Source organism: Squalius cephalus, assembly GCF_949319135.1.
Source record: "Squalius cephalus genome assembly, chromosome: 24".
Lineage (NCBI taxonomy): Eukaryota > Metazoa > Chordata > Actinopteri > Cypriniformes > Leuciscidae > Squalius > Squalius cephalus.
In genome coordinates this window covers 11,497,269-11,515,098 of record NC_137145.1, presented here as the reverse complement: position 1 = coordinate 11,515,098, position 17,830 = coordinate 11,497,269, and the positions used below count along the sequence as shown (strand labels likewise).

Genomic DNA, 17,830 nt, shown 5'->3' with positions numbered 1-17,830 from the left:
TTTTTTTATCAAATATTGCAAAAATATATTCAAATATTTTTATAAATAATTTATTCGTGCACATCATTATTATTTTTTAAAATGTATCTGCCCTCATAATCTTTGATGAAAAGAACTTTCCTTCACACTTGCAGTGATAATTATTTGTAAAGGATAAATGTGATGCTGCCATAAAATTAGTCAAAAATTAGGAAGCATTATTTCGTTGCTTACAATATGAACAACGTTGCGTTTGGAACACATGAGACACCCTAACATGTCTAGCTATTGAGCTCACTAGGGTTTAAAACAGAGCCATTATCATTTCAAAAAGTAACAGTATAGAAAAACAAGATCTCCAAATGCTTCACAGTTATGACACTGGGAATTTGGCCTGACAATTCTAGATCTCAATTTATGTACACAGTAGGCTGGAAATTCAAGCATGTTGATGTCAACTGTAAAGCTCTGAAGATAACATTATCATTTCAGTAAGTGAACGCACAGAAACACAAGTCAAATTCTCAATAACATCTCTCCAACATCTCATTTATAATGGGTCGGTTAAGCCTAGTCATACAGAAACAGGTCAACAGTGACTGCTTATGGAAAATTACATAATAATTCTTAATTTGAATCCAGCTAACCAACTCCATGATTCATCAAATGTCAAGTTCATCTGCTTAAGGAAGATTTTTGGCTCTTTGATTGCGCTTCATTGACAAATGACTAGTGATTATCACCAAAATACTCACACTTCACTCATCTTTATTCACAATTACTGTCCTGACAGCTTTATCATCAGATGGGTAAATCTTGGCCTGGGGTGGCCACATCATTTAAATCTGTATATACACATGCTGGGTGATCGGATGAAGCCCTAAACAATGTGAGGGAGGTGAGGTCAGAGGTTGTTCCAGCTCATGGGCCACCTCACTGACACCTAGGAGGCGGCTGAATGAAGCTGAAGTCAGATGATGTACAGATTGTGGGAACAGTAATGGTACCATTTTGCACAATAGCAGGATATGTGATCTGGTAACCAAAAGGTTGTAAGTTTGACTCTGAAAAGAAGAAATCTATGATTGTGCAGTATTCAAAATTGAACTGCGAATGCCTTTTACGTTTCAAATCAACTCCTGAATTTGAATTGCAATAGCAAACAGGATAAAGAATTGCAATGTAAGGAAGAATAATGATACATACATACATACATACATACAGTGCAACCCCCAGTGCAAATCAGGTTTATTGGCAAAATGTACAGACTTTCAGCTGTTTGCAATGAACAAATCAAACAAAATAAAATAAAATAGCTCAACACAACAAATGTTTCAAGTTGTTTCCCCAAATTCAACTGAAAATGCAAATTATAATGACTTCTGCAGTCTGAAAATTATTGATCCCCTTCATGGCAAGCATCTTTAGTACTTAGTAGAACACCCTTTTGCTGTTATGACCTGCTGAAAACCTGATGTATAAACAGACACCAGCTTCTAGCAGCGTTTCTGATGAATCTTAGCCCATTCCTCATGAGCAATGGCCACCAGTTCAGTAATATTCTAGGGTTTGCGTGCTGCAACCGCCTTCTTCAAATCCTACCAGAGATTTTCTATGGGGTTCAAGTCAGGTGACCGATGGCCACTGTAGAATCTTCAGGAATTTTTCTGCAACCAAACCTTGGTGGAATTTGAGGTATCCTTGGGATCATTGTCCTGTTGGAAGGTCCAATGACACCCAAATTCAGCTTCCTCACTGACAATATGTTTTCTCCAAGGATTTTCTGATATATATAAAAAAGAATCCATCTTGCCTTCCACACACAGCAGGATTAAAATCATTCGACTAGAAACTGTAGATAATGTATAGTATACTAAAAGCAGCCCTAAATAGTCTCACTACAACTTGTTACATTTTCAAAGTAAACACGGTCTCTGTCTCTATCTTTGACGATAATAGTGTTAGCTTTCTATCCCAAATGTAGTTTAGCCTGCTAGCCTACACAGCACAGGACTATACAACGACTAAAACCATCACACAAAAAACTCACAGTCGTGATGAGTTGGTTGGCAATGCTACGCCACACATTGTCTTTCAAATCGTTGTCCTTGTAGTATGTGATTGGCAGCAATCTTGTTGTAGATCTTTTGCAGTCACTCAAGGGTTTTTCTGAACCTTCCCTCTCAGAAATCAGTTTGCAGCCGTTGATGGCTACCTTTTTCTGCCCCGTCTAGGTAGTGTAACCACTGTTCCTTTAACTTTGAACTTGTAAACTATGCTTCCAACAGTGTCTCTAGGAACATTTAGTGCCTTTGCTATATTTTTGCATCCTGTTCCTTGTTTGTGAAAGGCAATTATATCTTCTCTTAACTTTTTGGACCATTCTTTTGACATATTTCTAAAATGCAGTCAAACGTGACACTCAACTAACCTAGCCAGTTCAGATATTTCATGCGTTCTAGCTTAAGCACACCTGGTGCAACTAATGAAACCCTTGATCAGTTGCATCAGGTGTGCTTGAGACAACACCTGTTTTGCAGAATTTACCCGTTGTGAGGTATTCTATTCAGGAGGTTGAATAATTTTGAGACTGCAGACGTCATTAAAAGTTGCATTTTCAGTTGGATTTGGAAAAACAACTTTGAGTTGAGCTATTTTAATTACTTTTGTTTGATTTGTTCATTGAAAACAGCTGAAAGTCTGTACATTTTGCAAATAAACCTGATTTGCAATGGGGGGGGGGGGGTGTGGATGGATGGATGGATGGATGGATGGATGGATGGATGGATGGATGGATGGATGGATGGATGGATGGATGGATGGATGGATGGATGGATGGATGGATGGATGGATGGATGGATGGATGGATGGATGGATGGATGGATGGATGGATGGATGCATGCAACACATTCATTGAATTTCTTTTCATTATTTAGTTTTTCTAACATAACATTTAAAATTCAACTTCCTGTGAGGTGATCAATACCTTTCAAACACACATTCATGAATTGAAAGAGAGCCAAATCTTCAATTCTGAATTTTGCCTACCCCTGTGTTGAGGGAAAACCTGTAATAAGTGTACTTGAAGTTGCTTTGGATAAAAGTATCTGTTAAATGACTACTTGCATCTTAGAGCTAAAAAATGACAGCTTGATTCGCACTGTTTGGCTGTAGAGCACAGGTTACAAAGAAATCCGGTGCTTCTTCCCAAACTGGAGGAGATTAACGAGCTGCCTAAACTGCAGCTCAGAGAATACACATTATACAAATCCAAGACCCTGCTACGACAGAGAGATAGACATATGAATGCCAGACCCAACAGGCCATGAGAGATAGAGAAGATGATTTAAAAAACATTTGTCAAGCGTAAGGCTGACACAATGTTAAACAATGACACTTTGGGGCTGATTACAGCTCATATTGCTGTAAGTTATGGTGTGTGGAGGTCACAGGGTCAAGGTAGGAGTGTGGATAATAGGATCTGGTGCAGGCCCGGCTCGTGCGGAGTTAATTACGAGGGCCACATAGGTCCCTCTGTTCTCCTTCTCCTTGTAACTCATACCTAAATGAGCTTTGGAGTCCGACTTCTGAAGGGTTAGACCTTCATCTTCTCAACGGCACCTGATTCATCTGCAAACACACATACATGGGGCAGTTTAAACAGCTGAGCGTCTTCACCCCCTGCTCAGCTGCTGCTAATGGCCGTGTGCTGGCCGGCCCTCACACAAACAAGCGTACATTCACAAACACACATTCTAAGGGTCAGGAAAAGTGTGTCCTGATTGTTGTTTGACTTTCATAACAGCGCTGTCTCCAGGGAGTCGCTGTGACTGGCAGAAAGGGGAGGTGGGCGGACGAATGTACTGTCTGTGAACTTTGTAAAAGCTTCTACTTCACTGGCGCTCCGCAGAAAAACGGACTATTGTGTTACATTCATGTGGCTGAAAATCACAGAACATCTTTACATCAATGTTGAACGCAACAAATCGGAAAGCTTTGTGGGGGGCGTGTGCGCTAGACATAACTGAAAATGGGAAATGTGCAAGGCCTAATCTGAGCCAGCCGCAGCTAAAGGGATGTGGTCATTTCTACTGCTGGAGGACTTGACAGATAAATCAGATGCTATTTTGGGCTCGTTTTAAATATTTGGTCTATGTAGCAGAGTCAAGGTTCTGGCTAACTAAAATTAGTGACACTATTAGTTTAAAGGGATAGTTCACCCAGAAATGAAAATTCAGCAATCATTTAAATCACCCTCATGTCGTTCCAAACCTGAATGTCTTTCTTAACTCCACTGAACACAGTAAATATTTTTAAAGAAACGTCATACAGGTTTTCAACAACGTTAGGTTACATAAAAACCTCATGACAGAATGCTTGTTTTGGGGGTCAACTATTCCTTTAAGCCTTGTGTTATGTTGCGGGTCAATTTGACCTGTTTAGATTTTCTAGTTGTTGGAAATACTGGTTAACCTATGTTTTTTTCTTGATATTTTGTGACTTTTTCTCATTTATCATCATGAACATGCATGCAAAGTTTCAACATGCTGGTGTTTTTTGACATATACAAACAAAATTACTGTTATTTTCGTGATGTTCGCGGGTCAATTTGACCCGCATATTTTAACGCTCTTTAAGGCAACTGTACGGACCCAAAATAATAACATTTCTTGGTTATATTTTGTTATTTTATTTTTTTACTACCTTATGAAGCTAAAAAATTAGGTTTTCCACACTTATTTCAATACAGAAAAATATTTTGTCAGCCACAGATGGTAAAAATGACCTATCATTTATTTTTTCAAGCTATCTGAAATAATATTAAACCTTTTTTTTTTTTTTTTTTTTTGATATTTTGTGACTTTTTCACATTTATCATCATGAACATGCATGCAAAGTTTCAACATGCTGGTGTTTTTTTGTTTTTTTTTGACATATACAAACAAAATTACTATTACGTTTGTGATGTTCACAGGTCAATTTGACCATCATAGGCAGCTATTCAAAAGCAACTGTACAGACACAAAATAAAAACATTTATTTTATGTATGTCAGGGCATCAACTCCAGTTCTAAAGTGTAAGTGTATCTAAAAGTGCTCTAACCCACACCAAACACACTTGAAAAAGCTAAATCATGGTGTTCAGAATTAATTGCAAATTACAAATGAAAATCTTTGACAGACACAGATAGTAAAATAAGCTCTCATTTATATATTCAAGATATCTGAAATATCTTGAGACTTCGACATAGACAGCAGGAAAAATGAGCTCAGATTAATTGATTAATTGTTCAGTTATGATGTTCTAAGCAAAAAAAAAAAAAAAGTTAAAAAAAATGTATATGCAAATATATATAAATGTAATGTATATTCAAATTTTGTCAAAACAAAACAGTTTTAAAAAATGGTTTAAAAAAATTTTCATTAAATCATATCTTCAGATATATATTTTTTGGAATATTTGACAAATGTTGAAAATAAAAGTTTACAGTTTGTACCTGAATCTTTGTTGTTTTTCATGTTTGTTGTGATTTTTGAGGAATTGTATTGAATCCAATTAGTGTCAATTTGACCCGAACCATAAGGGGAGTGCACAGAATTCCAACATAACACAAGGGTTAACTACATTTTTAGTAGCCTAAAAGTTGAGCTGCTTTCAAAACTGTAGCAAGCTTTTAGTTGCATTTATTATCAAATGATGTGTAGTTTAAGCTAACACTCTAAATTAGATGTTTAGAAAATATATTTCTAAACAGATTTTTGTAAGATTTGTTTAATGTTTGTGAAAAAAGGCTGCATTTAAAAAAAAAAATGCAGTAAACAGTAATGTTGTGAAATATTATTACAGTTTAAAGTAATTCTTTTCTAATAATACATATACAAATGTAATTTATTCCTATGATGGCAAAGCTATAATTTCAGAATCATTACTCCAGTCTTCAGTGTCACATGATCCTTCAGAACAATCATTCTAATATGCTGATTAAAAACAAAGTTCAAAAGAACGTCAATTATTTAAAATAGAAATCCTTTGTAACATTATAAATGTCTTTACACTCACATTTTTATTATTATTTAATGGATCCTTGCTGAATAAAAGTATTTCTTTAAATCTTACTAACACCAAACTTTTAAAAGGTACTGTATTATTAATATTAATATTATTACTATTATTATTATTAGATAGATATCTTTGGTGGTACATTGCGTCGCATTATGTCATTGTGTTGCACCACCTGTTTTTCAAAAGTGTCCCAATCGGACCGCAGGGTTCCTGTAGCACAAACAATACAGCATGGCGCTAAAAATGACAACATAATGGGTTAGGTTTCCAGGGAGAGCATAAACTTTTTATATATACCATGAATGCAATGGTAAGTAACACTGGATAAAAATGCCTGCCAAATGCCATTGTAGCAAATCAAAATTAAAAATGAAAGTTGAAAAAAATCAATCAAGTCATGCAATTATTGTGTTTCATGAGTCATTTCCGAGTACTTCAGCGTGAGTAGAAGAGGGGAAGAGGAGAAGAGCTGGCACAATCCAGGATTATTCTTTCTGCCCCCCTCTCTCTCACCTCTTCATCTTCTTCCTCCTCATTTATAAGCTGTTGAAATCAGCCATTAATCCTACATCAAAAGCAGAGAAAGGCATCTCGACCCGTCACTCAAAAAGGGGCCCATCTGATTATAACAATCCAATTTTATTGCGAGTTTCATTAAGGGGCTTTTCGCCATGTGCGGAATGCAGGAATGCGATACCTCTCTGGGCATGTGCACCACAGACATGTAATCAGCACACACCAGCAGCCTCGCTTCTTGGATCGCTCATGCTTAGTTACGGCACCAAAACACAGAAAAACAATAATTTCAACAGGGTAGCCGGCGCCGTAATTGCAGTGCCCACACATTCTGGCATTCAAATGCCAGGGTCTTCGGACCCCAAAGGCCAAGCCTGAAGAGTATGTATCCGTCTCCATGGCAAACACAGCATAGCATTCACACAAAAAGTCAAATTACAAGTATCTTAAGACACGGTAGGGCAACATCACACCCTGAGGATGCAATTTAACATGAAACTATGAAGATTAGGGGGACAAGACTGCATTCATGGTGGTGGCTTTAAAAGTTGCGTAAAATCTCATTATATGATGAAATGTTACTCTAGCCGCTAAAGTTATAAACATGGACTTAAGATGGATATCAAAAGTAAAACTGTTTACCAACAGACTTGGAGGAATAGAATGAACCTTACAAGCATTAACACAGTCATATTGCTATCTCCAAATAACAACAATGCACCTATGACTCATGGGTTAATGAAAATGACTCATCATGATGTAGTCATTACAAGAAGAAGAAAAAAGTCAAAGCCATGGCCTAGTGGTATGTGCCAACACGTTGAGTTGTGGTGCTCATTCAGACAACACAAGTTTGAGTCTGGTTTGCAACAATTCTAGGACGCATCACATTGATAGATGACTTTGAATCCTTGGCACTTCATTTTTCATGTTGGTAAGTATTATATGAGAAAATGTTTGAATAAAACATTGAAAAGATTAAATGGCAGAAGTTACGGTTATTATTTATTAGAAAATAATCAATGGATTAAATGACTAATCGGAAAAAAAATAATCAATATGTTAATCGATTATCAAAATAATCGTTAGTTGCAGCCCTTAATAATTCCCTATCGCCTCCTGCCCTCTTTTTACAATCAATAAACGTGACAAAAGGCACTTTTCTTAAAAGTAAAACAGTACAAACAACTAAAATACTATAAAAAAAATACTGAAGAATCTTTAAAAAGATATACATCTATTTCAATTCCCATAAGTGGAGCACTTCTGCCACTTAGACAAAATGTGTCAATTAGTAAGATACGCAAATATATTATACAAAAACTTAAGCAAGAGACCCTATTTCGAGGATGCTATTTATCTCCCATGCTGCAACAGACTGTAAATCTACAGGGAAGGAGGATGAGAGAAAAAGATGAAAGAAAATAGACTTAAAGAGGAATGGATGAAAGCGAGGCAAGGGGCTCAGGGCTGGCACATGAAAGCCAGAATCCTGTGGCGTTTAAGTAGCGTTTAATTCAAGATGGGCCTTAAACCACCCCTGAACACACATATTGAACCAGACAGGTGTACAAATTACACAGAGCCATAAACCGCAGGTGCAAAAAGATGCATGAATATCCCTCTCTAAGTCTTTAGAGTGTAATGCATAAGATAAATCAATTGGTTTGTTTTTGATGCTTTTCTGCTTAAAACTGTTAATAAAACGTAGGGGAAAAAAGATTTACAGACTTTTGAAAAACATAGTCCAAATAATCGGTGAGCAATACACGCAAAGAATCGCAAAAAACATTCTTACTCTCGCTCCTTCTCTGTGAGTTTGTCGGTGATGGTGTCTTTGATGGTGGAACGGGAACCCTTGTGGATGACTGGATACCTGAGCGGAATCTGCAGGAAGAACGACATCATCAGCACCAGGTGTGCCGTGTAACCCAGAGCCACTGCAATACTCCCATCATCCTTTGCTGCAGTGGAAAACACAGAAAAAACATTGGTAAATTTGTTAGAAAAATTGTTCAAATAAAAGAAAAATTAAGTGCAAATAAAACTCCAAGAAGACAGTAAACGAGTGAATCTCAAAGTAAGCTCCCGGTCATATTCAACCAGAATCAAAAAGGAATGAAATACCTGTTTTAGAACCATTAAGATTTTTCTGCATTGCAACATTTCCCACCCATATCCCTCTGCATTACAAATGTATTATTATTATTATAGAGCTTTTAGAATAAAATCTGCAAAACAAAATATTAATTCACTACAACAAACAAATACAATTCTAAATATTAAAAAATATATATTGTAATAACATCTGGGCCTAATAATAGTGTCTAATAATTCATATAAGACATTTTTTAAGAGAGCATTAAATAAATGTCACTATGCAAAAAATATTAGTAATCCAAAAATGGTTATTTATTTTATACAGTGCTACAACCTTCATTTCAGATGAGGTCAAAAGTTGTACATTCTGGTTTAAAGGATGAGTCACAACAATTGAAGTTAATTCACTCCAATCTGAAGCTGTAAATCAGAGGCCATTTGTTAAGTTGATGGAAGCTGATGAAGGCCATTCATTTTATCTCCTTAGGGCCCTTGAGTAATAGGGAGCCGCATAATAACCTAATACCATGCAAAAGTTCAGTTCACCTCAGCGATGCCCTTTCCTGATGGGGTCAAAGGCATCACCAGAGGCTAAAAGCTACTCTGAAAACAAGGATCGGCTTAATGTTAGTGTTCTGTCTTTAAATGTGTATAATCACACTCCAACGTGTGCATTTCCTAAATAATTATATGCAATCTAAATCACTCTGATGGCCCCATTTCAGTCTGAACAGCAACCTTTTGGGGCATTTCTAGCAAATTCAAATAAAAAGCCCAAATGCCAAGCAAAAAATATTTAGTTGCTAAGCAACTGAAAGGACAACAGGTCAACTAGTAATTACGTGTTAAGAAAAAAATGCAAAAAGCTTTTTTTCCTAACACACACACACTTCTGCTTTATCATAAACATGCATCCAAACTACATTTCCCAGAACACCCCTTAAACTACACATGCTCCATTGTACTCACTACATTTCAGCTTTCAGAAAGTTTCCAGGCTAGAACAGCCATGCATTTGCAGATGAAAACAAAGCGCTGTGGACACAGACCATATCACTTATGGAAAGCTGTGTGAGACTTATTTTGTATAAGAAATAAGTTGTATATGCATACGAGTTGTCATTTTGTGCTTTCAAAATGCATGAATGAGAAAACTGACAAGCAAAAGCCACATATGTGAAGGACTGTATATGCATGTATGTGAATATGCGTTTTGTTGCGTGCGCGGTTCAACCTGGCTTCCATTAACCTCTGTTCTTTTGAAGTCATGCCTCCCTTGCCTGAAAAAAGCCAAACCTGATTCTCTGCGACACATACAGTGCTGCCTAAAGGACACATGGGAAATGAGATGAATAACTCTCCCCACAGCCAGCACAACAAAGGACATCACTTGTACCCATCACACACAATTCATTCTCCTTATTAAAAACCCCAAATGCCTAACTATAGGGAACTGGGAGATGAATGCCCTAATAAAATCCTTTTCTCTCATATAATGCGAGAAGTCAGAAGGTCCGACCACGGTTCTTGCTGTGTGAATAACTGACTAGAGTGAGCTCACTCTTAACCACAAGTTGAAGGGTTCCATGGACACAGGGCTTCATTGATCAGAACAGAGGAGGATGATTGATTGATGGCCTGGAGCCTGTGATCCACAGCCAGACTGAAGAAACACAGAAATCCAGAGAATTACAGCCAGTGAAGCAGAACTGACTGGGGATTCAAAAGCTCCTCACCAGATGAGTCTAGATTCGCTGTATCTGATTCTGAACTGATTTAATTCAGAGAGTGACGGTGGACCAGAGTTGACAATGCAAAGAAATCTGACAAATATTTCTGACTTTTTTAATGCATGATATACTGTAATACAATTTAATGACATCAAATGAGACATTTAAACCCCCAAAATTCATGGGAAGTTTCTCGAAATTCACTCAAAAGCGACTGAAATTATTGATATGAGCTATCAGTATATTTTGGACAGTTAACACTGTATGTTAATTGACCAAGCGGGCACGATCATAATTTCAAAATGGCCAAATATAAACTGATTAAACAGCTTGGCTCAGTTTCCTCCACCAATGTAAGGGTGTGTTCACACTAAGCAGGTTTGGTTCTTTTAAAACGTTGTTAAGAATGACAGTGTGAATGCTAAGCGAACCAGGACTAAATATATAATTTTCTTTTGCAATCCAGACTGAAAGAACTAAGTGAACCGAACAACAAGTGTGAACACAATTCTGAGCTCATTTTATCGTCCACCAAGCACAAACGCCAAGCCTAAATGCTTGGAAATATAAAACCAGAAAGAAGTTCTAAAAACCATAGCATGATTTGACACAGCACAACAACTTACTGAAGCTTCCTAATTAATGTTAGGGATTTAATAACATTATTCAAAATTCACTCAATATATTTGAGAACGGAAAATGTGAGCTTTGTCGAGCTGTTTGAAGATTTTTTTTGACTCAAGTGAGAGCAAACACTAAAAAATATATAGTAACAAAAACAATTAATTGGTTAATTAGTAAATCAGTCTGTCACAACTCAGGATACCCAATTCAAATGTTTCTCAGGTATTCAAAACTCACCTTGAAAGTCTTCAGAATTGGGCAGTTTAACACCACAAATCACATAATCGTTCTGATTGTTCTGCAAACAGAAAAAGAAAACAGTTGAAAAGCAGTAGTGAGCACAGCATTCTGGAACAGCATGAGCAGCCGATAAATCAAATCCTTCATACATCGACTGAAAAAGCTTGGCAGAGGATAGTTTGGTCTGAATGTGGTTTTCTGCTCATTTTCAGTGGCTTTATTTTGTAAACTGATTTGACTGGCAGCGGGACTCTGTGGGTACCAGGCAGCGTACACACTGAACAGTAGTTCTAGGTCATCCTGAAATGGTGAGAAACCAAAACTTGTTAAAAGCCAGTAACGGAAAGCCAGTCCGCAAAGACCCAGACCTCTAATATTCCCAGCATGCCACACGCTCCAGCAATCAGCACAACATGAGAACACATTGTTTGTGTGTGGAGTTAAACACTCACCACATCAATGGGATAAATGTAGGAAAGCTCTGATATAAGCTGACGACAACGGAAGGTGAGCTGGGCGTTCGACTTCAGAAACAGCTCTCTGTTGAGGAACAAACACAGAACTTCAAGATCTTTCACTCCATATTTAAATTAAGTGTAAACAGACATATATTATTTGTATTATTATGAGTAAAATAATAATATAATAATAAATGATTAATCTTTATTTTTATTTACTCATATATTATTATTAGGGCTGTCAAACGATTAATCGCGATTAATCGCATCCAAAATAAAAGTTTGTGTTTACATAATATATGTGTGTGTATGGAGTATAATTATTTTCTATATATATAAATACACACACATGCATATATATTTAAGAAAAATGTGTTATTTATATATAAAATATTTATATATAATATAAATATATATACACAGTATATACATGCAAATATTTCTTAAATATATACATGCATGTGTGTGTATTTATATATAGAAAATAATTATACACCGTACACACACATATATTATGTAAAAACAAACTTTTATTTTGGATGCGATTAATCGCGATTAATCATTCGACAGCCCTAATTATTATATAATACATTAATAATATGTATTTATTTATCTACATTGATATTATTTAATACATTATTATTAGTTATATTATTACTATTATAACCATAATAATAATAATAATAATAATAATAATAAATAAAATAACTTCAATATATAAATAAAAATAAATTTAAATAATAGTAATAATAAAAATTGTTGCTGTTGTTATTATTATTACATCATTATATAAAATGAATAAATATGTACATATAATGTACTAGGAAACCTGTGTGTTCATACATCCACTAAAAACAAACAAATTTCGGACCATTTGGTTAAAAGTTACTGAAAAAAATGGCTACAAAAATCAAGCTCTGATGACATTTGTGTGCCGATGTCACTTGGTTTGATATTTATATTTATCGAACAAAATGAAATGCACATCTTAAGTATGATTTTAGTGTCAAAAGTTACTTAATACTTTTTGGGGCCACTGTATAACCAGCAAAAGAAAGTTGCAAGACAGGAAATAACAGGGAGTCACAATGACAGAGACGAAAGAGAAAAAGAACAAGAGGAGGAAAGAGAAGAAGAATTAATTGCAATGTTTATATTGGCTTCAGGAAGTTCACTTCGCTAATGATGCTCTGAATCATCTCTCTAGTAATGGTAAGAGCTACTCAATTATCATAACTGCCAAATTACAATGAACTTCCTCCACTCTGACCCCATCCTCCAATGGTACAACCAACCCTAATCAGAACACATCTGTCAAGTAAGGGACACACCATTACCTCAGGACGGGCACAGCTAAACCAAGACCTGTCTAGGTGAGGTGGAAGGGGTTGAAAAAATGTTTACTTTTCATGTTCAGCTTTCAGCTACTGGTTCTATGACTTGAGGAGAAAGATGAAGAGTAATGATAGAGGATAATGTGGTATTCATTTACAGTCATGAGAAGGAGGCAGGAAGGAAATAATGATGAGGTATGAAGGATATACCTTCCTTACTGGACTATAGCTTCCATGTGGGTCTACCAGGCCTGCTCTACACCACCCAAAATCTGGTCAAAACAACCACTGTTAAACTGTGAACATAACTCGATCTGTCTTTACTGGAAGTGGGTATTCGATGTGCCAAAAAAGCACGAGGTGTGAATCAACATGAGACATCTGTCTGAATGTGTATGGCTGTAGTGATGGTACTTTAAGGGGGATGAATTAAAATTGTTTTTGTATTTTATAATAAATATTAATACAGCGCCGTTATTCAGCTGAAGTCACTTCAGTTCAGTAACTGTGTAAAGTTCAATTATGAAAAGCATTCAATTCACCTATAAGTCAGTTCAATGTTGATTCAATTCAATTGATTCAGTTATAAAGCAACTCTGCAGAAAACAGAGGTCATCATCCTGCTCAATTCAGATCAAGTTTTGTTCCCATCCAATAGTGTCTGTGCAGTTAAATCAATAATATTACTAAACTTTAAGTGTCTTATAAACCCACACTAAGCAAGCCATTGGGGACAGTGATAAACTCCATAAGGTGACAGAAATGGAGAAAAAACCTTGGGAGAAACCAGGCTCAGCCGGTTCTCCTATGGTCAAATGAATGAACTATGATTTATGACTATATAAATAATATATAAACTGGGTTGAAACATTTGAACTGGATTATATCATTTCATAATTGCGTTTCTCCTCTATTGAATGTTGCAATCTATAATAAAAGGCAAAAATACGAAATGAATAGCAATGTTTACGGCAGTATTACCCGAGACCTGACAACTCTGCTTCAAACAAGAGGCAGATGAACACCACCAGACATACAAATGCATTATTTCAGAGGTCAGCCCACTGTGTGTGACCCTTTGGGTCGTGTCAAACCCATTAAGGTTGGCACAACATAATCTGCTTATTGTCACACTATGCAATTTGAGTGGGTGGGAAAACACAAACATATCCAGCATGTCCTCAGTCTGCTTGAGTTGACCGTATAATCTCCCAAAGCGCTCGGAAAAAACGACAGAATGAAGGAGCGCCCAGTTCTGCGGCCCATCACGGTAATGTCTGACAGATGTGAGATCACTGGACTCGAGGGTAGAAAACGAGAAAAGAGAGGGACGGATAATTGCAGGGTGACGATCACTCACCTTTTGGCAGTGCATTCCTTCTGCAACTCCGTCAAAGACTTGTGCTCAGACTCCAGACCCTGGTGCTTGGTAGACGACGCCTCCTCTAAGGAGAACAACACAGACAGGTGGAGAGAATAAAAGAGAGAGAAAAGACGGGAATGAGGTGAATGAACAGGTAGTCTCGTGTGTGTTTGTACAGGTGGGTAGGAGTGTCTCATTTTGATAGCAGTCTATTAAATTGTGCTGTCATAAATTGTGCAGTCTTTCATCATTATAAAAACATTTCCTCTACAGGCAACATAAAACTAATTAAGATTCAAAAAATGCTTGTAGGGGTTTTTTTTAAACATAAATATAACTGCTCAGAATTATAATAAAAAGACGAGACCATATAATCAAAAACACTCCCAACATGAAATTTGGATAACGAGTCCCGGGAGCAGGATAAGACACGCTTAGATTACAAAATGTCTGACAGGTTTTAATGATGAAATCCTGCAATTGTGATTGTGTTGTGATTGAACTTGAGCACATTTATGGGTGTTTCTTTGAGAACTTTGACCTTGTGAACTTGAAAATAAAAATGGTTTTAAAATATTCTATTTACTTGATTTTTCCATTTCATCTCAGTATACAAAATTTTGTTAAAACATTATTGGGAGCAAAATTGTTGGTTGTGGTGGAAATGATTCCATAACGGAGGTAAATTTGTGTAAAAATTGGTAAAAATTTAAAAGGTTTATTTCAAATTATTTTAAAATCTTACATTTAAAATGAATAGTTTCGTTATTTAGCAGATTTTAAGATTGACTACCTGGGTCTGGTAAAAGGTAAAAACTCAAATAAAATAACATTAAAAACAATGTGACTTTCTGGCACATAAAAGTGCCCAAAGTTCAACACACCCTGAAACAGATCTCCAAAAAAAACAATGAATTATTAAAACCCCTAAATTTCAAATGTGCAAAATAATAGTCTCTATTATTAATAGAATAGTCTCGCTCTGTGCAGAACTCCAGTATGTTTGTGTACATTCAAGGAAAACAGAACAGTAAATCTCCATCTGATTTGCTGGAAAGACACACTGCCCAGATTTACTGGATCTAAGGGTTTTGCTGATGGTGTTCAAAAGACATTTTCCAACCCGGCCTGCATGGCCACACCACCCCCATGTCATCAAAGCATCAGCCAGGAGTGTGTGTGTGTGTGTACGCCAGTATGAGTTGCTGTGGAATCCAAGTGTCAGGCCCACTTCTTTGCAATACTGCTGTGGTTCATTATTTCAGACACTATATTACATATTATACATTATATTCACAGAAGAGGGAAAATAGAGATCGAGACAGAAAGCAAGAGAGATCAATGAGTGAGAAATAAAGAGAGGAGGAGATTTGAAATTCTCTCTATAGATGGATCAAAAGGAGGATAGGAAGAAGTGTGGTGTGCCTCAGGTCCCCATAAGACCACATACATACATATACTGTATATAAATATACATGTAGCATTCAAAAGTTTGGGATCAGAAAGATTAATACTTTTCAGAAAGGACACATTAAATTGATCAAAAGTGAATGTAAGGACATTTACGATGTTTCAAAAGATTTCTGTTTCAAATAAACGATGTTGAAATGATTCTGAAATTTATATTCCGCAAAGAATCTTGAAAAAAAAAAAAAGCATCATGGTTTCCACAAAAATATGAAGCAGTACAACTGTTTTCAATGTCAATAATAAGACATGTTTCTTCAAATCAGCATATTAGAATGATTTCTGAAGGATCATGTGACACTGAAGACTGGAGTAATGATGATGCTGAATATTCAGCTTTGACATCACAGGAATAAAATATATTTTAAAATATATTAAAATAGAAAACAGTTATAGAAAATTGTAATAATATTTCACAATATTACTGTTTTACTCTATCAAATAAATGCAGCCTTGGTGACCATGAGAAGTTACAAAAACATTAAAAACAAAACTGACATTGTATGGAAGAGACCTGCATGAAAAAAATTTGAAATTACTTTTTTTTTTCCACAGAAGAAAGTCACAGGGGATCGGAATGTCATAAGGGAGAGTAAGCGAAGACAACTTTCATTTTTGGGTGAACTATTCCTTTAAAGAGTTGATTCTTGTCTGTTCTTTTCCACTTCACTTACATAAAATGAGAAGATGAGGGAAGATGAGAGTGGGGAGAGAAAATCAAAGCAGACTGTCTGGTAAAAAAAAAAAAAAAGGCTAAACTCTTTTGTTCTGACCCGCACTTGTAAAAACAGAGAGTGTCTGCTTTATAATATGCCTCACATTCTCTTCTCTTTTACAGCTCTGTGGGATCTTTCTGTCCTAAAGCAATGCATGGCGGGACATCCTGGGCCCTGGTGCTGTCTTTCTGAAGACATTGGAGGTGTGAACCAGGGAAATTGAAAGAGATGATTGTCGCTGGAGCAAAGCGGTCCCATATGCAAAGCCTTGAACCTCTCATTAGGATAAGGCAGGAAAAAGAAAAAGAGAGCCAGAGGCAGAGAAAAAGACTGAAAGGTCTAAATGCTTTTGTTCTCTACTTGTTCTCTTTAAATGATCCCCTATGACACACTCTGCTTTAGTAATATCGTCTCTCTCGACCATCAGAGTTGTCAGCACCAGGTTAAGGCCTCCTCTTCGCCGCCCACACCTTTCCTAAAGACTACTGGCAGGAAGTCATCTGAGTTTGCTCGGGAGAAAGCAGAGGTTAAAGGAATAGTTCACCCAGTAATAGAAATCCTGTCATCATTCATGCTGTGGAACCAGTGAAGACATTTTGAAGACATTATGTTTCACTTGTTTTTATCCCTACAATGTTAATGAGGATCAAAACAACACCGGACCGCATAAGTTCTGTTTCAATCCAAAAAAATAAATAAATAAATAAAAAAAACATTTGTGAATAAAAGCAATGTTTCCAGTGCATGTTTTCACTAGAAGAAAATCGTCACTTCCTAGGAAATTGGCGCAAAATATCTGTAAGAACAATGGAAGTTGCTGCAATCTTTTTTCGTAAATCATAAATTACTGACAAAATGCTATAAACACTGCCATGTTATCTTGTGTTCAGGCATTTCATAATGACCAAAACAACATCTGAGATGCTGTGAGATTTTCACTAATCACATGATCTGTTGAGGAAAAGTCACATGACTTTTTTTGTTGCGGTAAATGTGTTTTCATCGCAGTTTACGCACATTTCTTCTTATTTTATTTTTATTTTTATTTAAAAAAAATATCTGACTCAGTGGAGCGCATACGTTTTTTATGCACATGAATTTTCATACAAATAGGTGGATGGAAATATAGTGATTGACTTCCATTGTAAGGAAAAAACAATAAATACACTGACACAATGTTCACACCATCTTTTATGTTCCACATACACACGGTAAATCTTGGTAATGAAAATTACAGAT

At 36.2% G+C, this 17,830-nt stretch overlaps 1 protein-coding gene across 1 annotated transcript in view; it reads right to left on the bottom strand.

The window, feature by feature from the left end:
- Positions 1 to 17,830, bottom strand: part of uvrag (UV radiation resistance associated gene) — a 105,962-nt gene that overhangs the window by 49,276 nt on the left and 38,856 nt on the right. Inside the window, exons 9-12 of the mRNA XM_079862114.1 lie at positions 14,406 to 14,490; positions 11,706 to 11,793; positions 11,251 to 11,311; positions 8,358 to 8,523 (exon numbers count right to left, since the gene is read on the bottom strand). Of these exons, the coding sequence (XP_079718240.1) occupies positions 8,358 to 8,523; positions 11,251 to 11,311; positions 11,706 to 11,793; positions 14,406 to 14,490 (400 nt within the window). The remainder of the gene's footprint in view (positions 1 to 8,357; positions 8,524 to 11,250; positions 11,312 to 11,705; positions 11,794 to 14,405; positions 14,491 to 17,830) is intronic.